Source organism: Miniopterus natalensis, chromosome 8 (genome assembly GCF_054644295.1).
Source record: "Miniopterus natalensis isolate mMinNat1 chromosome 8, mMinNat1.hap1, whole genome shotgun sequence".
In the NCBI taxonomy this organism is placed as follows: Eukaryota; Metazoa; Chordata; class Mammalia; order Chiroptera; family Miniopteridae; genus Miniopterus; species Miniopterus natalensis.
In genome coordinates, this window is record NC_142088.1 from 12488451 (window position 1) to 12512764 (window position 24314).

At 52.7% G+C, this 24314-nt stretch overlaps 1 protein-coding gene across 7 annotated transcripts in view; it reads left to right on the forward strand.

Moving 5' to 3' along the window:
• Window positions 1-24098, forward strand: part of TNS1 (tensin 1) — a 190766-nt gene extending 166668 nt beyond the window's left edge. For all 7 annotated transcript variants that reach the window (XM_087819600.1, XM_016196775.2, XM_016196776.2 and 4 more), the window contains 11 exons: window positions 4359-4557; window positions 7814-8958; window positions 11729-11815; window positions 12593-12724; window positions 13082-13174; window positions 13904-13981; window positions 15794-15865; window positions 16121-16289; window positions 16954-17022; window positions 17456-17488; window positions 19324-24098. In XM_087819600.1, the coding sequence (XP_087675726.1) occupies window positions 4359-4557; window positions 7814-8958; window positions 11729-11815; window positions 12593-12724; window positions 13082-13174; window positions 13904-13981; window positions 15794-15865; window positions 16121-16289; window positions 16954-17022; window positions 17456-17488; window positions 19324-19468 (2222 nt within the window). In that variant the 3' untranslated portion in view covers window positions 19469-24098. The remainder of the gene's footprint in view (window positions 1-4358; window positions 4558-7813; window positions 8959-11728; window positions 11816-12592; window positions 12725-13081; window positions 13175-13903; window positions 13982-15793; window positions 15866-16120; window positions 16290-16953; window positions 17023-17455; window positions 17489-19323) is intronic.
• The last annotated feature ends 216 nt before the right edge of the window (window positions 24099-24314 follow it).

The following is a 24314-nucleotide window of genomic DNA, read 5'->3' on the forward strand; positions in this document are numbered from 1 at the left end:
CTACAATGTCAGTGAGGCCAAGAGCAAGCGGGAGCTGGGGTCTGGAATGAGGGGGCTCAGGAGGTGTGCAGTACAAAGGGGTTCAACAGTCAGGGACAGAACCATGTGGTGTCATTGTCACATCTTATTTGATAAACACAGAAGTACTGAGAAGTAGGTGCTAGGAACCCCATTTTACAGATGAGATGATGCTTAGGGATGTTAAATGACTTATCTAGGCCCACACAGTCAGTCAGGCAGCTGAGATCCCACACTGGATCAGCATGTGGAGGCTGACCTATTCCATGTGATTGCCCTGGGCACAATCTCTGAACATAAACGGTGATGTTACTGGGCATGGGGACAAGGTACTCTTTTTCCGTAAAGGAAGGAGAGGAAGAAAACCTGCAGCAGTAAAGACCTGAGGCCAACATCAAGAGTATCTACCAAGTGACACAGGGAGGAACAGGAAAGGAGACATTCAGGTTAGGTTCTGTTCATCCAGAGGATTGGATGGCACCGATTTGGCATAAAGGAAGACACATGGGACTAGAAATGGTGCCTCCTCAGATTCTTCCTGCTCTGAGATCCTTGGTGATGGGTGTACTGCGGCATCTGGGATTTTAGGGCAGTGCTGTGCAAGGCAGATTCATTGAGCACCTACTATGTGCCAGGTCCTGTCCTAGGCACTGAGGGTATAAAGAAAAGGGAGATAGCCTGGTGAGGACAGAGATGCCAAGAGACATTTCAGCATCACGTGGAATGCTGAGCGGGATAGGGACGGGATGTAATGGGAGCTCAGAGGAGGGGCATGTGGCCCAATCTATAAGGCCTGAAATTCTGACTTTTGAGCTCCTGGATTGGGACTTGGGGATCTCTTTACTTCCTCTCTCTCCCCACCCACACGTCTTCATTTACTTGGAGTGGGCAGGTGGGGCCTGTCTCTCTAGGCAAAGAGCCTCTTCTGGGAGGCAGAAAATGCACTTTAGGGTGTGGGTGAAGAGGTGACAGTGTCCCCAGCCTGGTGGGGCCAAGTCACTCTTGGGCCTCCAGCTGCTTTTAGCCGCCAGCAGCCACTTGGAATGGGTTTGAGCTCCTGGAATGTTCGACATGAAGCACCCTCCCTGGCCCCACCTCTCCCCTGCTGCCCAACCCTGTTGCCCCTGGGTGCAGCTGCTCCAGGATTGGAGGAGAGGAGGGAAACAGCAGGAGAGAGGGTGGAGGGAGGCAGGCGCTGGCTTGGCCGTGGCATAGGCAGGCGGGCAACAGTGGGGCCGCATGTAAACAGCTAATTGGAATCACCCAGAAAGAATTAGAAGGAACTTGATCCTGGCTGGGCAGGTGCGTATTCTCATTCCCATTTTACAGATGAGGAAGCTGAGTCCCAGAAAGGTTCAGCAGCCTCTCCCAGGTCCCCTGTCCAGCAAGTGAAAGAAGGGGAGCCTACAAGTTCTACATTGTACTGAGGCAGGGTGGGTAGGGGAATAGACAGGAAAAGGAGGCATTTTCAATATGGAAATCTGAGCCTGAAAACTTGGGAAAACTGAGTTTTTGGCCCAAAAGGTTGGTTTTGAACAATTCTGGAGATGGACTCAGAAAATCAAATAACTTCCTGAAGTCCCTCATGCTCTAGGTTCGTGAGGAGTGGAGATTGAGCAAAGGGGTTTTGCTTATGTCTACCTGGATCCGGAGGCCATCGCTGGTGGGAGAAGAGCTCAGACTCCAGAGGTCATTCGTGTGGGTTTTGCTTGAGTTTTGCGGTCAGCAAGACTTCCAGGGAATGAGAAAAATGAGCATGTGCCTCTTAGGTCTTAGTTATGACGCACCTCTATCTGGGTGGGGCTGGAAGGTAAAGCTCATGCGTCTGCTACTTTGTAGGACAGACACATATCTAGGTGCCAGGCACTTCACAAGGGTGCCAGGCACTTCACAAGGAGTGGATGGACCCCCTGGCTGTCTCTGGGTGGGAGAGAAGGGGTGCTGAGTGCAGTGGGGACCCTGGTGAAGCTGAGAGCCAGAAGGGTTCAGGAGGAATTTTCAGAGAATGACCCCAGGCAGTGAGGGCTGGGCTGGGAGGGTAGGCTCTGGCCTTGGGTTTCCATTACCACTTCTGTGGGTGTGAGACCCCCTTCTACCATGCTGGGTTACCCCAGAGCACAGAGCCAGCTCCCTAAGGCTAAAGACACTGAAACTATCAGCTCCCTGACTTTCAACTGGCCATATGTGCAGAGGGCCAGAGAGCAGGGTCTGGGCCAGACCACCTGGTTCCCCAGACCACCTGGTTCACACTTGCTACTGCATGACCCGATCAAGATACTTACATTCTCCAAATCCTATTTTCTTCATATCATTGTTTGCTATTTTTATCATCATTAATAGCCCTGTGGAGTTGGCTCTTCTCCAGGTGATGGGCTAGAGTTCCGGGTAGCAGCCAGCTCTGGGTGTCCCCGTGAGGCTGTGGCCCCTCTCTAGGCCACCCTGAGCCAGCACTGAGAATCGGGAGGCCATGGTGCTAGTATCCACGACCCCTGATTGGCTGTGTGTTCTGGGACAAATCGCTCCACCTCTCTGGGCTGAGGAGATGGGTTAGATCAGAGGTCAGCAAACTTGGTCAGATCTCATCCATCACTTATTTTTGTAAAGACAGTTTTATTGCAGTACAGACACGCTCATTCATTTATGTGCTGCTGCCTATGGCTGCTTTCACGTTGCAGCAGCAGAACTGAGTAGCTGTGACAGAGACCGTCTGGCCCACCAAGCCTAACATGTTTACTATCAGGTCCTTTACAAGAAGGCGTGCCTGGCCCAGGTCAGAGGACCTCTAGCATTTCCTGGTTCCAGGAGGGCCTTGGGCACAGAAGCACAGAATAACGCCTTTGGAATGGATGTGGCCTATGGCTTCTGTGAGGTGGGCAGGTGGCCTGGGCTGGTTGAGGGGGCTCTTGAGGATGCCTACTGGCCTCTGCCCACATGGACTCCAGCTTTGGGTGCTGAGGTGGCTGGTGCTACAACACCCTGCACCCCTTACCTGGAGTAGATTGCTTCAAGCTGTCTCTTTGCAGACATCCTGCTTCGTACCCATCTACTGTCACTGCTGTTGGTTGGAGGGAACTCTTTTGAAGCTAGGACAGGCTGGCAGCCTTTGGCTGGAGCTGTACACAGAACCCCAGACCTCTGTAAAAGGCCCTGTTCTGAAGGAGCATCCTCCCCCTGTAGCCACAGGCCTCTGGGCCTGGGTGCAGTGTCGGACCTTGAGGTCACTTCAGAAGCCACACCCCTAACACCATGGTGATTAGGCTCCTTCCGAAGTAGGGTTTTCTTTGGGCCCAGGGGAGGGGCTGTTCTCTGACTCAGTCACCAGCACAGTCCGGGCCAGCAAAGGCTCTGGGGACCCGGCCTGCCCGGCACTGCACAGGTTCTTGGTTTCTCAGGCTGATTCTAGCAAATGCCCTCATTGTGAGCAGAGTGTGGATCTGTCTTTGCTCAGTCATGTCCCTCCTGAGGGAGAAGGGACCCGTGCTGGGTTTGGAGGTGGCAGGGACGTCATCCAGACCTCATCATGTCCCTGGAGAAGCCCAGGGCACCCTGCTGCTCCTCCCTGCTTAATATCAAGTTTGTTTAGGGGCTGGCCTCAGAGGGGGAAGTTGGATAAGCCATGGTTGGGCCTCTAGCCATTTCACTCTCCAGGCCTTGGTGTCCTCATCTGTGAGATGGCCTTTCTGGCACCTGTCCCTCCACCCCCCTTCCTCTTAGAATGTTCTGAACACCAAGTGGAGATACTGGTGTCAGCCTCGGGAGGAATTCGAAGTGTGTCAGGCAGGGGGCTGGGTGTGCCTTGGCATGAAGGGCCTGGGCGTGGCTCACCCGCACAGGCCTGCTTTGAGGCCAGCAGGCCTGCTTCTGGGTCCAGGGTGTGGGATGAAGCCTGTGTAAACCCTGGTGCTGTCCTGGGATAAGAGCAAGGCTGGCTGGAGCTCTAGGTCCACAGACAGCCCAGACTTCTGCAGTGCCGGGGTGCCTAGAAGGGCCTGGGGGGCTGGGGATGGGGTCATCAAAGAAAAGAAGTAGCTGAAGGGAATGCCAGCTGTGGATGGGCATCGTAGTTCTGGGAGGGAAGATTCTATGATGGGCAAGTTCAGAGGCAGAGCTGGAGTCTGTTTCCGGGAAGCTTCTCCGAGTGAGACCATGTAAAGGTTCTGTGGGGCTCCCACAGCTTCTCCAAGGCTTGGGAGAGGAGTGGGCATGGGCAGGCAGGAGCCCCAGAAGCGCCCTGAGTGTGCTTGGCTGTCCCCATAGGCTGGACTCCCTGGCAGGTTTGATGGGGTCCACATTGCACCCTATGGGCCTGTGTTCAGTCTCTGTTTCCTTGCCCCTTCCAGAGCCCCGGAGCTACGTTGAGTCGGTGGTGCGGACGGCAGTGGCTGGGCCACGAGCTCAGGACCCTGAGCCCAAGAGCTTTAGTGCCCCAGCAGCCCAGGCCTATGGCCAGGACACACCCCTGAGGAACGGGACCCTGGGTGGCTCCTTTGTCTCCCCTAGCCCCCTCTCCACCAGCAGCCCCATCCTCAGCGCTGACAGGTAAGTGGGGAGGAGGAGCCTGTGGGGGGTGAGAATCAGGCCTGTGGCAGCATGGGTGAGGCCTCTTGGATCTACTAAGGGTGTGGACAGGCAGAAATAACATCCAGATTGCTGCCCCTGGAAGACTAGCTCATCAGGGTGCATTGAAAGAGCACCCCCAGAGTGCCCCATCCGTGAGGTGCAATCCCCAGGCCAAATTCAATTCCAGCATCCAGAACTGTGTTGGAAGGGGTGTGGGGTTCGAAGGTGAACCAGGCGAAGTCCCTCCCCCAAGGTTAAAACCTAACAGCAGCGATTGCTAGGTAGTGAGTGCTTCCTATGCACCTATGGCTAAATGCTTCATGTGATTATTTTATTTAATCCTCTCAGCAATCCTATGAGGTAAGTACTATTATCATTCCCTCTTTCCAGAGGAGGAAACTGAGGCACAGAGTCGCGAAGTAGCTTGCTCACAGTCCTGCTGCTAAACAGTAGCAGAAATAGGATTCAGAGCAGAGGCGCCTGGTTGGGATCCCACCTCTCTGCCTCTCTGCCAGACCTGGGTTTTGGTGCCTGAGTCAGATGTGCCCAAAGCAGATGCATAAGTAAAGTTCTGGGAGCTCAGAGTAAGGGGCTGACTTCTGGTTAGGAGTGCAGGGAGGATTTCTGGGGCTGGATGAGCATGGTGTTGAAAAGTGAGGGAGGAGGGGAAGGGCTTTCTAGAAGGACAGCACAGCCAGGACGGAAGGTTGGGGTTGTGTGGTGCTGAGGGCCCACAGCAGCAGGTGAGGAGTGTTGCTGCGGGGTGTGAGGAGGGATGTCTTGGAGGATATGCAGCTGTCATTCTGAGTGGCTCAGACAGAGAGAGCCCAGAATTGAGCAGGGGAGGGCTCTGAAAGGGAAGTCCCCCTGTTTGGGGTGCAGTGAGAAGCTGCTGGGCTGGGGTGGGCTTAATGATGGGGAAGGCAACACAAGAGAGGGAGCCTGAGATCAGCCCAGACAGGGCATAGGTACCAGGCATGGGAGGAGGCACTGGCCCAGCCAGAACTCACCTCCAGGAGGGGAGACTCTGCTGCTGACATCCCAGCCCCATGTTCACTCCCCTCCGTATCCCAGGGGGCTGGAAACTCTCCAGCCACCTCTTCACACTTCCACAGGTCCTGGATGGGCTGTAAATCCTTCACTAGCCCAATGCAATGCACCCCCTCCCAGGTCAGGGCAGGTGGCAGGGTGAGCAGAGGCAGTTTTGTCTGAATGCTAAGAATTCTGAAACCTCAAGCTAAGCATGCACCCCAGTCCACCTGCCCCCTTGCAGTCTCCTGATGGGGCAGACGGCTCCATTCCTAGGGAGGTTTGCCTGTGGGCAGAGAGTACCGTCTGTTAAAGGAAGGGGATTTTCCTCACCTGCCAGCCACATTGCTGGTGTTCAGAGAGCCCTGACATTAGGAAGTTTTCACTGTTTCTCGCTCACATTCCTCCGGTTGTATTCTTGGCTCTTTTCAGGGCTCAGGAAGCTAGCCTTTCTCCTCCGGGATTGATCTTCCAGAACTCCTTTTTGGTGTCCCACCCACCCTGCACCACTCAGCCTGACATGTCCTCCCTCTCCTCAGAATACAGGTTATTCCTTCCAGGAAGTGGCCTTTCCGTTCTGGCCCTTTCTGTGATGTGACGTAGACCTTGTCCTGGCCTGACCCCTGACTTCACCCTGCCCTTGGCTCTTGCCTGGCTCCCCATCTCACATCACCCAAGGGACCTGAGCTTATCCAAACTGGCCCACGGTGGGGCTGGCCACCTCGAGAATCCTTCCAGTCTCCAGTCCAGGCTTTGGCCCATCCTCTTACGTAAGGAGCTCCCCCGCCCTCTGGGGCTCCTGGTGCACAGCTTGCCTGCCACCATCCTGCAGCTGCTGCTCATGCGAGGCCCCTGCCAACCTTTGTCTCTCCTGCCATGTCATCGAGGGATAGAAGTTTGTGTCTGGAAAGAATCAGGGTTATCTCACCCAGCCCCCTTATTTTTTTCACATGGGAAAACTTTAACAGCAGAATCCAGGTTTTCCAACTCATAGGCCCTTGCGTCATACTTCCGTGTGGACTTGTACTTAAATTCAGAGGAGAACCTTCAGTGTGGCTGTTCCCCCAGGTACAGTCTCATCTGAACTGAATTTTATCAGTCTTAGAACTGGGTTTGACCTCTGAGCTCATCTAATCTAACCTTCCAATGGAGGATATTCCCTTCACAACATTCAGGTCAAGAGGTTAGTCAGCCTCTGCTTAAATGCTCCTAGTGATGAGAATCTCATTACTATGCAAGGGAGCCTGCTCCATTAGTGGCCAGATCCAATGGCTGGAAAGCAGGCCTTATAATGAGCTGAAACCTCCTTCCATGAGACTTCCTTGTTTTTTCTTTTTGGAGCTACCCAGGAATGAAAGCCCAATGCTAACACTCTCAACATTTAAATATAGTGATGGCACACCTGGGGAAACTAAATCAAGGTGGGGATACTTCCAGTAGGAACAGAACCCAGGTTCAGTTTCTGTGATACTGGAGTTTACAAGAGGACAGTCACCTTCAGTTTCTTTCTTTTTAAAAAAAAAATTATGGATTTAATTGAGTTGACATTGATTAATAAATTCTATAGGTTTCAGGTATACAATTCTATAATACATCATCTGTACATTGTTTTGTGTTTGCCATCCCATGTGAAGTCTCCTTCTATCACCATTTATCCCCTGTACCCCCTTCTACCTCCCCCACCCCCCTTTCCCTCTGGTTATCACCGTACTATTGTCTGTGTCTATGAGGTTTTTTTTAAAAATTAATCCTTTCACCTTTTTAACCCAGCTCCCCCAACGCCCCTCCCCTCTGACAGCTGTCAGTTTGCCCTCTATCTATGAGTCAGCTTCTATTTTGTTTGCTAGATATTTTGTTCATTAGATTCAGTCACCTCAGTTTTGATGGGAAAGAGCTCCTTGCTTTGACTTGTGGTTTGGGAGTCGGGAGTAGTGCAATGGGGAAACATGTGCTTTGGAATCAAACACAGCTGACTCGCAACCCTTGTCTCTTATGAGCGTGTGATCCTGAGCTTATTGCTTAACCCCTGAGCCTCGGTTTCTTCTGATGGTGCCACAGGGTGATGTCAAAGCCTCGACATTCCCGTGCGTGCGAGTGGAACTCTTACTGTTGTTAGTGGTGGGAGGGAGGCCTGCGTGTTCCCTGAAAACCTGTTCCTCATTAAGTACCGTTCGCTGACATCTCCATCTGCCCTTTTTCTCTCTAGCACTTCAGTGGGGAGTTTCCCATCCGGAGAGAGCAGTGACCAGGGTCCCCGGACACCCACCCAGCCTTTGCTGGATTCTGGCTTCCGCTCCGGCAGCCTGGGCCAGCCCAGCCCCTCATCGGCTCAGAGAAGCTACCAGAGTTCTTCTCCTCTTCCAAACGTGGGCAGCAGCTACAGTAGCCCTGACTACTCACTTCAGCAGTTCAGCTCCCCAGAAAGCCAGGCCCGGTCTCAGTTCAATGCGGCTGGTGTCCACCCGGTACCTGGGAGCCCTCAAGCACGCCACAGGACAGTGGGCACCAACACTCCCCCTAGCCCCGGCTTTGGCCGCCGAGCTGTCAACCCTGGCATGGCTGCCCCCAGCAGCCCCAGTTTGGGTCACCGCCAGGTGATGGGCCCACCAGGAACTGGTTTCCATGCTAACACGGTCTCTAGCCCCCAGAGCAGTGCAGCGACTACTCCAGGAAGCCCCAGCCTGGGCCGGCACCCTGGGGCCCACCAGGTTCCAGGCCTCCATGGCAGTGTGGCCGTAACTCCAGGGAGCCCCAGCCGGGGCCAGCACCCTGGGGCCCACCAGGCCTCAGGCCTCCATGGCAATGTGGCCACCACTCCAGGGAGCCCCAGCCTGGGCCGGCATCCTGGAGCCCACCAGGGCAACTTGGCCTCCAATCTCCATGGCAACACAATAGCCAGCCCCGGGAGCCCCAGCCTGGGCCGTCACCTTGGAGGGTCTGGATCCGCGGTTCCTGGCAGCCCCAGCTTGGACCGGCATGTGGCCTATGGCGGCTACTCCACCCCTGAGGACCGGAGACCCACGCTGTCTCGGCAGAGCAGTGCCTCTGGTTACCAGGCTCCTTCTACACCCTCCTTCCCTGTGTCCCCTGCCTACTACCCTGGCCTGAGCAGCCCTGCCACCTCCCCCTCGCCAGACTCGGCAGCCTTCCGGCAAGGGAGTCCAACACCGGCCTTGCCAGAGAAGTGGAGGATGTCCGTGGGAGACCGAGTCGGCAGCCTCCCCAACTATGCCACCGTCAATGGGAAGGTGTCCTCCTCGCCTGTTGCAAGCGGCATGTCCAGTCCCAGTGGGGGCAGCACTGTCTCCTTCTCACACACTCTGCCCGACTTCTCCAAGTACTCCATGCCAGGTGGGCCTCTCCTTCCCTTCCGTGTCTCCTGCTGACAGATTAAGTCCACCAGTTAGGACATCTGTCCTGCTCTCTGTCTGGCATTCTCTTGGCAGACAACTGTGGGCGGATCACTAACTTGTGGGCCTCAGTTGCCTTACCTGTATAATGGGAGTTGGAGGTGTCCTTAAAGTAAATGTGTTATGGTTGTGGTGGCTGTGGGGTCAGGGACGAGGCTGCGGGTGTTGCTGCTGCTGATGGTGGTGAAAATAACAATAACGGTAGCATTATTGTTACAATAGCATAGCCACTCTGACTTGTTGAGCACATGCTGTGTACCAGGCTCTGAGATAAATACTCTCTCATTCATCCTCATAGCCACACTTGAGGAAATGGGCTTGGAGGGCTCAGTCATTTGTCCAGGGTCAGACAGTTAATAAATGGCAGGGCCAGGCTGCCGATCCAGGCCCATACTACCCCAAATGAGTGCTCTTAAAGCATTATTGGGGTTGTTTGATCATGTTTCCCTATCTTGAGGGTTAGATGATTTAGCATAACGTTGACAATCTGCCTTCCAAACCTGGACCTCTAGAACTTTTACTAGCCCTTTGTTCCCACCTTTTGATCCCCATACGCACACATAACTAATAATAGATGGGGCAGCCAGATGTGATTTGGGACAAGGCCAGGGGTTGGACATTTCACTGGAGTCTAGTTTCTACCAACCTGCCCTCACTGAAGCCCGTGCAGGTTTGCACACTGAATTCTTCATTCATCACCAGAACTTGACCTCTTTGCTTCCTCTTAGTGGGCTCATTATCCAAACACAGAGGTCAAGGCTGCAGTTAATTTGCGCCTTCTCATCCAGACCTAGAACCTGCCTGTGTGCAGAGGGGCCCCGGGGCCCTTAGGTGTTTGAGGAAGATGGGGAATGTTTTGGGCAGTCTTGAGTGGGGTCCAGCTGCCTGGATTCAGTGTTTCACTACTAGGTCCTGCCTGAGCCTGCCAAGCCAGGACACCTACAGCGACCCCACACGCCCCTGCTTCCTGCTGCCCCCACAAGAGACATCTGGTTCCCAGCCCCTCTCCTTGGAGGATGCAAAACTTCTAGTAGTTGGGACATTTCCTGTTTCCCACCATCTTCCCTGCTTAAAATAGCCATTGGAGTCAACACAGGAAGGCACATGGGGCTGCAGCCGCCTCTGACAGCTCATTAGACAGGCCCGGCATCAGCAGAGGCCCGGGCTTCAGAGCAGAGAAAAGCAGCTTGCAACAGTTGCACGGCCCAGCTGCCTATCTCAAAGGCCTTCTTCAGGGCACAGCTCAGGAAAGGGAGCTGATCTCATCCCTCGCTGTCCTCCAGAGCCAGGTCCCAGAAGCACAGCAGAGTTTAAGTGACATGTTGAAATTGACTAAGTACTGGACACCCACCCACCCCTGTCTCTGGTCTGGATGCCCTGAGGTTTACTGCATCATCAGCACAGGCACCCTCTGCCACCACCTCTCTCTCAGTAAAGGAGAGGAGACATGCACAATTGGACTATTCCTTTTTCCCTCTTCACCCATCCCCCTTTTGGTTTTCTTTTGTGCCAAAAGATGAAAGAAAAGGTTGGAGAGTGAGAGGCACACATCCTAATACCTAGGAGGAATATAGGGTATAGCTGGCACTGAACTGGCCACTGTTTCTTCTAATCTAGAAGGTCTAACAGGAGCCATTCTATTAACCACAGAAAGGTTCCCCATATGGGCTTGGGCAGGTCACTCACCTTCTCTGAACCTCACTTTCCTCATTTGTAGAATTAGGAGGTTGGATTAGATGTTCTCAGAGGTCCTTCTAGAACCTAACTTTCTATGAAATCATCCTGGGTCTGCAGAGGGTCTGGGGTGGGTCACAAGTGTCTGCCAGAGGAGTGGGTCATGTGACACACAGGAGATGGCTTCTGAATTCTAGGCCAGCCTTTCTCCTGTTTGTCCCAGAGCAGGAGTGACTTTTTTGCCCTTATGAAACAGAACTCAGACTTTCCACGTGGAGAATGAGGAGAGGGTTGTGGAGAAGTGGAACAAAGTGGTCTTTCTGCCTGGTCCTCAAGGTTGTTATGATAAAGTTGAGAAATAGAGATGGGTTGTCTTAGCCTGCGGGAGAGAAGCTACAAGAAGCATTTAGTCTGAATCTTCTATAGAAAGGAGGAGAGGGGTTGGAGTAGGGTTTTGTCCACTCAGTGATGGTGCTGTGCCAGGCTCTCCAACAGGAGAGCAGCTCTAACACATGGTGGTTGGCAGTAGACAGAGAGGATGCCAGAGCTGCTCCAGGTCCCTTTTAGCAATACTCTGATGATGTTCGAGGAGACCAACTTTCCTAGGACAGATAACAAAGTACCACAGACTTGGTGGCTGAAAACAGAATTTATTCTTTCACAGTAGGGGAGGCCAGAAGTCCAAAATCAAGGTGTTGGCAGGGTTGGTTCCTTCCGCAGGCACTGAGGGAGAGCCCATTCCAGGCCTTTCTCCCAGCTTCTCTTTGCGGCAGTGCTTGGAGTCCCTTGGCTGTCGATGCATCTCTCCAATCCCTGCCTTTCCTTGTGTCTGTCTCTTCCCTTCCTCTTATAAAGACACCAGTCATATTGGATTGGTGCCCATTCTAATCCTGCATAACCTCATCTTAATTTGATTACATTTGTAAAGACCCTGTTTCCAAATAAGGTCACATTCACAGGTACTGGGGTTGGGACCCCCACATATCTTTTGAGGGGACACAGTTTAACCCATAACACTTTTTTTTCTCTTCCTTTAGACAACAGCCCAGAGACCCGGGCTAAAGTGAAATTTGTCCAGGATACTTCCAAGTATTGGTACAAGCCCGAGATCTCCAGAGAGCAGGGTGAGTGCTGGGGGGCTCTGGGGTCCATCCAAGGTCACAGCTGGCTGCTCCCCACCGGGCCTTTCCTAGGCAAGAAATTTAAGTAGACTCTTTCCTCTTTGCAGTAGGTGGTGGTCACAGAGAGGGGGCTAGGGTCAAGGTCAGAAGGGAAGAGCAATCCCTGTGGTGAAGTGTGGGAGAGCAGAGCTGTGACTGTAGATGCTCTTTTGAAGGATCCTTAAAATCAGCAAAGCCTTGGCTTTCTGGGCAAAGTAAAAGGCCGACCAAGATAATAGGGAACTTTAGCTCTCTATTTACATGATGTGGGAGATTTTTGTACATTTTACAGAAAAATCAAAGTTAGCATTATAGGAGTAGAGAGGAGGCCCATCTCAGGCCCCCAGGAAAAGTCTGTGTGGAGACAGGACAGGGTGTTGGTGACTACAGCCCTTGGGTTCAATCTGGACTGCTGGCTGTTTTTGTAAATATAGTGTTGTTGACAGCCACATCTATTCATTTATGTCCTGTCCGTGGCTGCTTTTGCATTGCAGTGGCAGAGTTGATTAGTTGCAATAGAGACTGCATGGCCTGCAAAGCCTGAAATATTTACATCTGGCTATTTACAGAAAAAGTTGGCCAACCCCAGTACAGAAGGACCCTTAAGAGTGTTTGAATTCTCACTTTAAAGACTCTCCTCTCGCCTAAGGAAGAATGAGGTTCCAGAGGCCTGATGAGACTTAAGGAAAGCCAGTGCCATCAACTTATTTCCTCTTCTTTCTTCATCCCCTCCCAATCCAGCCATTGCTCTCCTGAAGGACCAGGAGCCAGGGGCCTTCATCATCCGGGACAGCCACTCCTTCCGAGGAGCCTACGGGTTGGCCATGAAGGTGTCTTCTCCCCCTCCGACCATCATGCAGCAGAACAAGAAAGGTAACACTGCCTCCTTGGGCCAGGCCTCAGGACTAAGTAGTGACTGGTATGGTGTCTTCAAACCCTGGGGTGCCAGAATTCATGCTAAATTAGACTCTTCAGCGGAGCGAGTCTTGGGCTTGGGATGGTTGGGGTTAGAGAATGGAAAGCCATATTATGGGGGCTCTGTGATTGCATCTTCTTGAGGTATAGGAAAGGAGTGGTTGTCTGTCCATTCCAGGGTTCTGGGCATATTGTTTCTCCGACCCTTTCTCCCATCGAAACCCTGCACACTGGAGAAGTGATGTAGCTGTGTTGAGAGGTGGTGGGAGGATGCCATGAGAAGTGACTAATCCTCATTTTTTCTTTTCATCCCAGGGGACATGACCCATGAGCTGGTGAGACATTTCCTGATAGAGACTGGTCCCAGAGGAGTCAAGCTCAAGGGGTGCCCCAATGAGCCAAACTTTGGTGAGATTTCCCCTACTTCTGTCTCCACATCTGCCTGCAGAGTCTCAGGCCTGCCCCAGGCTCCCCCTCCTCGGGTTCTGCCAAACCCTTTTCATAGATGCAGCAGAGAAATGAACAGTGGCTTCCCCTCCTTTGACCTATGGCCCCTTCACTCTGCCAGATTCCTTTCTATATTTGTCCTACCCCACTGAGACTTGTTATCATCGTAATTTGATAACAGCTATAACAATAGCTTCTGTTTTGACCACCTACTATGTGAAAGTCACTGTCTAGGTCCCTTATCTTACTTCTGGTCTCAGGAAAATTCTGCATGGTAGGTCCCATTGTCCCATTTTATGTATGAGGACATGGAGGCTCATAGAAGCTAGACTTACCCAAGAACACATACTAGTAAGTGACTGAGCTGGGATTTGATCCCACGATTCCCTGAGTCTTCTGCTGCAGTGTCTTGAGAGGGGTCCCGGCAGTGGGAGGGGCTTGGGAGAGTTGTTGGGAGCAACTTTCTATAAAGGAAAGCGTCACCTATGACGGCTAGGGTGAGCCTTTGGAGCCTTCTCCCTTGGGTCTTGCTAACACAGAGGGAGTGGATTTTCAGTTTTGTTAGTGGGATGAGGGAGAGTAATAGAGAAGCTGAAGATTGTGGCTAGTAGGTGCAGTGAGTGGGCTTCCTCAGTGTCCTGGCCCACTTCCTGCAAAGCTGCCCCTGATATGCTGTCTCCCTTCCTGCAGGATCTCTCTCTGCCCTGGTCTACCAACACTCCATCATCCCACTGGCTCTGCCCTGCAAGCTGGTCATTCCAAACCGAGGTAGGAACCCGACACTCCTCTGTCTCTAAGCACACCCTTGAATTGGCCTCCTTCGTGTCTGGGCCCTGCCAGAGCTCCAGAACTTGGGCCAGGGTTGGAGGACTTGGATCATTTTGCCAATCTGGGGAAACTCGAAACCGCTCTCTTTTTTTAATTAAAAAAACAAGGAAAAGTTTATTAAAAAGCTTAACTCCAAGAACATACATAATTAACTTGCCAGATTGTTCTGGAAAATTCTCTGGAGGCTTAAAGAAATTCAGATTGAATTCTTAGAATAAGCCTCATCCCAGAAGAGGCACACGAAATAGGAGACAGTCATGGGGAGGACCTTGTCCAGAGGATGAGATGGGCATCAATGGGAAGGGCTGAAGGGAGGGGGAGGGAAAGGCAGATTTAGGTCAAGGGGGCATCCAGGGTGGGAGGTTGGTCTGAATGGAGAGGAGACAACAGACTGGAGAGATCTCTTAGAGGAGAGGCGGTTGAGCTCTGTGTGGCATGGGAAGGAAAGGGGATGGTCAGAGGTCCCTGGAGTTTCTAGTGTGAGTGACTCACAGGATGTTCCCTGACTGAGGCGACACTGAGCTGATAGGGAAAAGCAAGCCCTCTTTTGTTGTGGGAAGTTTGCATGGAACTGAAGAGCCTCAGTACATAGAGGATGAGAATCTGAATGAGACACTAGGCCAGCAAAGGAGATTTCAGCTTCTCTCAGAGAGGTGTCCCAGCCTTGGAGATGGCAGATGGACCCAACACTCTTCACAGTATAGCTTCTATTATATCACAGGCTTCTGGTCTCCAGCCCCCAAGTACACAGCACCCACATGAGGGGAATACGCTTGGCCCTGAACTTGAGGTCCAGACTGGACGCTGAGGTGCCTTCTCCCTATCCCCTCTGTTCAATAATAGAATATTCAGAAGTGCCCCTGGGGCTTTCTCCTCTCTCTTGGAGCTCCTGAGGTTTTAGCCTACACAGAAAATCTCGTGTATTATTTGATAGTCTCTATGTATCCAATTCGATTCATTGAATTATTAATCATAATTTACCACCATTATTAGCTTAAAAGTTCAAATACAACTTAAATAGCATTATTAACCATACAATTTAGACACTAATTAAATGAGATTTCTATAGAATTTACCAAAGTAATTCAGCAATGATAAAACAGATATTTACATTGTATAAACTAGCAGTTCTCAAAGCATGACACTCAGGCCAGCAGCATCAGCTCCCCTGGGGACTTGTTAAAAATGGAACTATTCTTAAGCCCCACCTAATCGGGATCTCGGGGGTGGGGCCCAATGATCTGTGTTTTAACAAGTCTACATACTAAAGTCTGAAACATGCTGGTGTAAACAGTACTCAATTCTTTTTAATATTGAAATTATAATTGTGCTGTATGAAGGGTTTAATGAATGAGGGCATTTATTGATCTACGCAGACATCAACACAAAAGAACGACACCACCAACTCCACGTAAAGGTATGCTTCATGCCAAGCAGTGGGCTAGCACTGTACATGGAGCATCTCAAAACCCAGTGAAACGCTTCTGTCACCAGCATTTCCGTTTTGTAGATACTTAGCACATGCTGGGCTGAGGGTCTGAACCCAGCTCTGTTGGACTCTAGAGCCCTCAACCGGTGAGCAATTATTGACCATTCCAACTGGACATGCATATACCCACTGCCAGGGCCTGCTATGAAAAGCAGTATCCATTGCACAAAATATTTGCAGAGCTCGCCTTATACCCAGCCAGACTCAGGCTTCGTTCCAGATCTGGAGTTTTAATTACTAGCTGGATTAAATTTTTGTCTCAGACCCCACAGATGACTCGAAAGATAGCTCGCGCCCTGCCAACTCAACCACCGACCTGCTGAAGCAAGGGGCAGGTGAGTGGTCACTCCAGACTAGATCCCCGCCCAGGCCTTTCCTCCTCTCTGCCCTGTCCCCTCCTGCAGGTGCAGGCTGGACATTGCTCCCCGACCCAAATGTCTCTGGGTGGGCACACCACATTTCTGGGTGCAAGTGCCTTGGCCTGAGGTTGGCCTGGAATTTTTCTGCTCCCTACTTCCTGAAGAGAGGACCTGGGGATCGCCCCACCCACTCCAGCCCCCATGACCTCTCTTTGGGTGGGTTTCTTTCAGCCTGCAATGTGCTCTTCGTCAACTCTGTGGACATGGAGTCACTCACTGGGCCACAGGCCATCTCCAAAGCCACTTCTGAGACACTGGCTGCTGACCCCACACCAGCTGCCACTATTGTTCACTTCAAAGTTTCTGCCCAGGGAATTACACTGACTGACAACCAGAGAAAGTAAGACTCTTCTGCCCACTTCTGTGTTGTGCTTTCCTCCTGTGACCCATCTAGCCTTCCGTTCATCCACCCACCTACAATTGATTTATCCCTTGTGCCCATCTATCTCCCACCCATCCTCCATCCAGCCGGCCACCCACCCACCCGCCCATCAGTCCCTCCATCCTCTTGCTCACCCACTCACCAGTTGATTCACCCATCTCTGCATCCATTCATCCCCAAGTATACTTCCCCATTTATTCTTTCATCCATGTATGTCTCCACCTATCTACCCACCCATCCATCCACCCATTTTTCCATCTCTCTACAAATATGCCTGCAATGGGTACACAGCTGCAATGCAACTGATAAAAGTACCTCCTTTCTAGAGCAGAGTCCTTCCTCTCATGCTCTCTCTAACATGTTCCCTCTCTTCCTTCCTCCTCCAGGGTCCCCCTATTTCTCACTCCTCAATGCCAGTTTCCTTTCCTAACCTTTAGCATTTGAGAAGTGTTCCTATGACTCTCTGTCCCCGTGCATTGCTTATGTCCCCAGTATGAGCAGCCCAGGCTGTCTTGGTCATAAGGGAGAGGCTGTGCTGACCTACAACAGCCACAGATGATGGGAAGGCGGCTTGACCTGTCACTTCAGTACTCATTCTGTTTATCTGATGTCTGTGCCACAGGCTCTTCTTCAGACGACACTACCCTCTCAACACTGTCACCTTCTGTGACCTGGATCCACAGGAGAGAAAGTGAGTCTCTTGTAGACACCTTCCTTCCCAGCGGCTCTACAACGCTGAAGTCTGTGTGTGCGCGCATGTGTACGTGCATGTGTGTGTATGTGTTTGTGTGTATATTTTTGGTTCAGCTTGAAGACCTGTCTGTGTCTGTGAGAGTGGGAGTAATTGTGTGAGGCATCTTTTTGAGTTTTCCCACAACAAATTTGGAGACCCTCCCGGGGACTCAAATGCCCTCTTTCACCCCCTCTGTCATGTCCCTGGCCCTGAACCTGCTTCTCCTCTCCACACTGAGGAAAGCCCCTTGGGAGGCAGGCTGAAGTTCTCTTTATCTGAATGCCCCCTAACCGAAACAGGGCTCCTCTGCCCTCCCCCAGAAGGTCCGGGTATGCACAGGGCTGAGCTCCAGGGAGAAGGTGTAGTGGTTTACGCTGTGCTCTCTCTGCAGGTGGATGAAGACCGAGGGAGGTGCCCCTGCTAAGTAAGTGTGGCTTCTTCCCCACCCCCGCTGGCTGGTCTCTGTGCTCTTTGGAGTTGGGAGGGAACAGGGACAGATTTGTGTCTACTGCATGGGAAAGGCTGATAAATATTTGTCTAAGGTAGAAATGAGTGGACAAGGCAGGGAGGAGAGTGAGGAGGAGCTGCAGTGAGGCCACCTTGGTCAAGAATGAGGGAAACTGACCAGCACTTAGCATGATGAGCAGTGAGGCTGTGTGTCCAGAGGGGCTGTGTGTCCAGAGGAGCTGTGTGGGATGGGATCTCAATGTGCCCCAGATCACAGGAAGAGTCAACAGCCCAGCTGAAAGGAGGACCCAGGTGTCCAGCCTTTTCCAAGCTTGTCTGACATTTGCCTCCGCCTTCTCCTTGCCACCAACCAGGAAGCCAGAGCTTCATGTTGGAAGAAACTCCTGTTCACTGATGACTGGGCCCTGAGAGGTCAGGGACAGAAGTGGGCTGGTCTCAGGCCAGAAAGTCATTCTCCACATTCAAGAGCAGAGTTTTGTGCTGAGCTTCCTGCTGACCTGGCCTGACTGGGCAGGGCGCAAGCCCAGGGAGCCCACTGAGGGCCAGGACTAGGGTGAGGCACATGAGCTGTCTGAGGCCCTGAATTTAAGGAGACTGTAGCTCTCAGGTCCTTGAAAGCGCTCCTCCCTGCCCTTGGGGCTGAGGTTTCTAGCCTCAATCCACTTCCCTAAGCTGAGAAAGGAATTGGCTATTGTTGAACTGGCCCTGGAAGCCTTGGAGCTGAAATAAATATCAGGAGAGGGAGGCAGGTGGTGTTAGGCCACGAGGTTGGCAGACTCTCCACCATGGGAGAACCTGGCAGCCCGAGGTGGCGTGCCATCATGCCCTCAGCTCAGAGCCGCTCCCTCCTGGTGCCCTGAGCGCCCTCCACCACACCAAGGAGCCCAGTAAGCATGGAAAGGGGATTTGGGGGCTGGCCATGGACCCAGGCTTTCCCACGACTTAGACCATTGTCCCAGATCTCTGGTTCCCAGTCCCTGGAACAGTTGAAGGAAGCCCCGCGTGTGTGTACACACATGCGTGCACAGGGTTGCAAGCAGGACCCAACTTTCTAATTTTAGCTGTCGTGGTCCAGTCCTAGGGAGAGGGGTTTCCGTCGGAATCTCCAGCTGTCCTGATTTCCCCATCTCACTCTAATTAGCAACATGCTGGCTGGGAGGGGACCTGAGCTCACATTCTGTTCTCTGCTCTCATATTTTTAACTCTGTTTTGCACTGAGAATGCCAGTTCACTCCAGCCTTGGTGCAGGGAGTGGGGGTTGGGGGAACAGGTGTGGGGTCTCCCTCCCCCTCCCATTCTCTGGAACCCAAGAGAAATATGTGTGTGTGGTGGGGGGAGGGCAGTGGCCCTTGTCCTTTTGTCTCCCTGACCTTCTCCTGGTGTCTGAGGAGATCCAGCCCTTTGACTGACAGGCGGCATTCTGGTCATTTGCTCATGTGTCCTGCGTAAGAACAGTTGGATAAGGGTGGGGCTGAGATGGACTGAGAGAAGCTGCTAGGAATGTCCCCATTTTATTTTTGGTCTCATTTCCACCTCTCACTGTCCAGTCTTGTCATTTGCCTGCAGCTCCGCCTCCCCTCTCCAGTGTCGTTTGACTTTCTTGTCAGTGGAAGAGAGAGAGGATTCTTTCTTATGTTCTCCCCGCCCCCCAATCTCTATGCTTGGGAGATGCGGAGAGGTGGGGTAGGGCGGGTGGCCTGAAGATATACTTGCTCACGTGGGTGGCTCTCCAAGGCCTGGGGCCCCTCCTTCCCTACCTTCACACCTGTCACCCCTCTCCTGCCCCTGCAGGCTCTTCGGCTTTGTGGCCCGGAAGCAGGGCAGCACCACGGACAACGCCTGCCACCTCTTTGCTGAGCTTGATCCCAACCAGCCTGCCTCTGCCATTGTCAACTTCGTCTCCAAGGTCATGCTGAGTGCCGGCCAGAAGAGATGAACTCACCCCATGCCCTGGGCCAGGGCAGTGGGGATGGGGCATGTGGGGAGGGCACCCGTGAATCCTGACCACCTTTAATCCAGGAGGAGGACTTGGGGCCAATTTTGGAGAAGGAGAGAAGAAAGTGCAACATGGGGAGAGGAAGGTGCATTGCAGAGGGGAGGGGGAGGGGGAGAGGCGGAAAGAAAAGGCTGGAAGAGGGTAACGCGGATTTTCTTGGGTAGATGGGCCCTGCGAGCCCCCAACGCCTCCCAAACTAACCAGGTCCACCTAACCCCTCGCGCCCTCCCAGAGGATGGGGCTCCTCGAAGGAGGCAAAACTGACCTCTTTGGGGATCCATATTTTGGGGGAAAATGGAAAAGTGTCTCCCTAGCCCAACTGCTTTGCAAGGAGAAATCAAGTCAAGAGAATCTTTTTCTGGCCACCCCTAGGGTACATTGTCAAACCAAAAAGAGCCAGCCTGGGATATCATGTGGCAGAACTTTTGCTTTTGAAAGTATCTCAGACCCAAGGCACCTAAGGTCTCTGTGCTCTGCCTCTGATGTATAGTTTGCGTGGGTGTGTGTGGGGCGTGTATATGTTTCCCCAGCAGAGACAAACTGCTTGTGAGCAGAGGCCACATCCTCACACTCTGATTTATATTTGCCTCAGCTAGAATTATGAACAGGTGTGCTTGTCCATGTTCCACGTGTTCGCACACACGTGCATACTGTCCAAAGACGGTCAGAGTTGGGGTGACTCAGCATCAGGGAGGGTACATTGGCCTTCTTCCCCAGGAGCACCGAGGAATATGGGTAAGAGATTCTGCCTTGGTCCCTGTACCTGCACTCTGGTGGCCCTGAGTGCTGCCAGCCCCCTCTTCTTGACCAAGACCCCAGCAGGAGTGGGGCCGGCCACCCTGCAGCATTACCCTTGTTTGGCCTTGACCAGGAGGCAGAACCATTGGTTGCAAGAGATGAAGACATGCGTTTCCATAGCCTTGGGGAAGAGATCCATCAGCCACAAAGGCTGTTGACCTCCAGGCATCTTCCCCAAGTTGTGTGGCCCAGCAGTGAGGTGGGCAGGCTGCTCCCACCAGCTCCCAGCCCTCAACCCATTCTTGGGTTTCACGCTCACACCAGCCTTATCTCAGACCGGCTTATCTGCATGATATCTTTTTGGGTGCTGGGGATTGAGCCTTCCTGATCTGCCCAGCCCTGTTCTGTCCTGCAGGGTCCCCATGTTGGGCTCATCCTGGGGAACCTGCTTCCAAGAGCCCTGCTCAGCAAGGCCCAGGGGAATTGCCTATAATCCTGTCCTCCCCTTGGCAAGGACTTGGGGTCTGACTTCTGCTGGGCTGTCCAGGGTGACTGAGCAGAGCTCTTGGGCTGCTGCCTGCATACCACATGGCCTATGTACAATACCAAAGCCTTGCTGTTCCCCCTCTGCCTCAGTTTCCCCAGCAGAGACAAGCTGCTCGTGAGCAGAGGGCAGAAGGCACACATTTAGGCCAAAAGGGCCTAGAGTCCATCTGGGCAATTGGGAACCCCCCGACCTCCACCCAAGGACTCTCAGCTGGAATGGAAACTTCACCAGGACTCCATTCTTGAGGGGCTTCTAAGCCTCTGGGGTCTCCTAGAGAGAGGCGTTGTATTGATATATAAATATATATAATATATATGTGAGACATACTGACAGAATCTGTAAGCTAATAAAATATAAGAAAAGGTTAAAAAAAAGAGTAGGTAAATTGACAAGAAGTATTTATTGTTTTCCCATGTTGCTCTATTGCCTCCCTGGGCATAAACCAATTCCCATCCCTCTTCACGTGTATAAGTGGAGCCTGAAATGTAGGGGCCATTATCCTTGGAGCAATCAGGGGTCTCCTTGCCCTGGCCTTGGCCTTCCCTAGACTTTGTCTGGGGCTCAGCAGGGAGGGGTGCATGTGTTCCATCTTCATTGGCCCCCTATTTTCTGGTGAGCCCAGGCCTTGGCCATCAGGCCCCGAGATGAGCCCATTCACCAGGGCTCGAGCGAGCGTGAGCCAGCAGAGGCCATGGGTAAGGGTGGTGGGCATGGGTAAGGTGTGCGTCTCCTGTATTTTTCTCCTCCAAGAAGCTGTATCTGTGTGGACACACTATTTCAGGGAGTTGGAGAGTGTCTAAAGAAGGCAGGGAACAGTCCTCAGCTTCCCAAAGATTGAAACCTTGTGCTTGGTGACTAAGGTTCTTCCAAAGTGCTCTTCCTTCTGAGGCTTTCAAGCCAGAGGCTGGGATTTCCCTCTCCTCATTCCCTACTTATCCCTCTCTCTTCCCAGATAGGAGAGATTCCACCCCCTTCCTCTGTAAATATCTTAACCTCCCACTGGACAGCCTGGGACTCTCTCCTCCTGGTCTGGATTCCTCTCCACACTGAGGCCGGGCGGAGTGTCAGACCCTTGGGCAGACCCGGGCTGGGGGGGTCAGCCATCTCATATGCTTGCCCACCGCCCACCGCAGCCCGCTGCCCGGCATGGCCAGCCCACCACTCAGGCCCAGCTGAATGTGATTCCTCAAGCAGGACCTAGGGGGTGCTGGGAAGCTGATCTGCTTGCTCTGGTATCACTGTGGAGGGAGTCAGTCTCCTAGAGTTTGGCCTTTCCAGAAGAATGATGGGGAAGGCACCTCAGTCTCCACAGTGGCCCCCCCTTCTGGATCAGACACTGGTTGGGAAGACACTGTAGTCCTCCTGTCTCACAGGGTAGGCTGGTGCACCCATGCGCACGCGTGTGCACACACACGCACACACACACACAGCAGCAGCACTGCAGTATATTCTTGCCAAAGATGTCCTTTAAAAGAAAGCACTTTTAATAATTATTATTATCGCGTAAATGTTTATCATTTTTCTCTCCTCCCCCTCCCTCAACATACTCGCTGTTGTTTAGTGTTGAATCTGTTTGTCAGCCAGGAGAGTGCTGTCTGGTCTTGAAAATAAGCTGGGGGTGGGGGTGGGGAGGGGCCTGGGAGCCACACGGTCAACTTGTGAGTCAGCAACACAGCCCTAGGCAGGCTCAGCCCGGGCCCCAGGCCCAGCTTGCTTTTGGCTGTCCAGCCAGGCCTCTGAGGCAGGCCTTCCAGCACAGCAGGGAGACAGGCCCAGGGATGGCCGGCCGCGTGGCTCTTCCAAGGTGGAACTAGAGGGGAAGCTGGGCACGGGAACAGTGGGAAGGTGACCCAGAGGGGAAATCGGGAGGAAGTGAGCTGTCTGATCAGCCTCCAGGGGTGACTGGAATCCCCTACCCTGAGATCACGGTGTTCTGGCTCCCTTATCTAGCCAGGTGTTTGAGGACAAACACGTTATGTCCTAGGTTTGGAAAGGCCTTTGATCCCGGTGCTCATGGAAACCTTTCCTGCAGCTGCTCCAAAAGCTTGTGGACCGCCAGGATTCCTCTGCACTGGGTTCTGGGGAGTCCCTGGGTGTGTCTGAACTGGCAGGACAGGGTGATAGGCTTGGTGGTTGTGTAACCATAAGAGAAGGCAGCTGGCTGGACAGGTGGACCCTTCCCTGAAGGGACCCCCAGGAGGGAGATGAATAGGGAGTTCGCTGCCTTCCTCTGACGGGCATGAGCGGAGGTTGGGCAGACTCCTCATGCTCTCCAGGGCTATGGAGGAATCTATAGGTGGAACAGCACCGATGCCCCGGACAGGGACCACCACCCTGCCTCCTGGGTCTTCTCCCTTCTTTGTTTTTTTCCTAGCTTCAGGACCTGGGGAGATTAAGTTGGCCAATGCCCAGACCAAAGGTGGCCTCCTGGCCCTACATGCCCCCACACTTGGGGTCCTTGGAAAAGTCAGAGGCTGGGCCCTGGAGCCACTCTTCACCCAGGTCCAGGCCCCGGAATCTGCAGACTAGAGACCCCAGGCCAGTGGTAACACAGGACGTGTGTGCGCGTGCGTGCAAGTGTGGGTGTATGTGTGTGCGTATTTTGCTCATCTCTCTAGGGAACTTAGAGTCGGGTTGGAGGAGGTGGGCAATAGGAGGATGTCAAGTTCAATATCATCCAGCGCGGAAGGAATCAGGAGGCGAGGCCTGTAGGGCACCGACCGGTGGAATCTCAGTGTGGGTGATGGGGTGGGGCTCAGATGTCCGAAATGTTGGAGGGGGACCTCTGTTTATTTCCTGCACCGGACTCTTCCCAGCAGCGAGCTAGTTGTAGAGGGATGTCCCAAGTTTGTTTTCTAATCAGTGTTAAGCAGTGTGAGACTCTCCTGCGTCCGTGTTTGGTGTGTGTGTGTGCGAGGAGCGCATCCGTGTTTGCATGCTGTTTCCTCACTTCTCTCCTCCCTCTGACATGTCACTCAAAACAAATGTAAGCAGTTTCTTCCTGCCCCACCCCATTCCTGCTCCCAGGCCCTCTGCAGGAGAAACAGAACAACCTGCCATCCTCCTTCCTCTCGCCCCCTGATTGTATTTATATAGATGGAAATATACTTTCTATTTTGTATCTTTGTGCCTATAATCTCCGCCGCCTTGTATAAACCCCAATTACGCTACTTACCCTGGATATGAATGTGTTGTACACTGAGGCTGTCCCGCTCCTGTACAGCGGCTTTGTTTCTTTGCAATCCATTGTATGGCTTTATAAATGATAAAGTGAAAGAAAAACCATGCTGTTGTCCAGCTGTGTTGTTTGGAAAGGGGTCTGCCAGGTCTCCGGTGGGCAAGGAGCAGCCTCACCCCAGCTCTGGCTGGGTGGCTCCAGGGATGCCTCTGCTGGACCACTCACCTGGATCCTCCCAGCTGCTTCCCACCATCCAGATCTGGGTTCTGATTATTGTGACTCCTTCATCCAGACTCTTTCCGCCAGAAGACAAACAGCTTAAA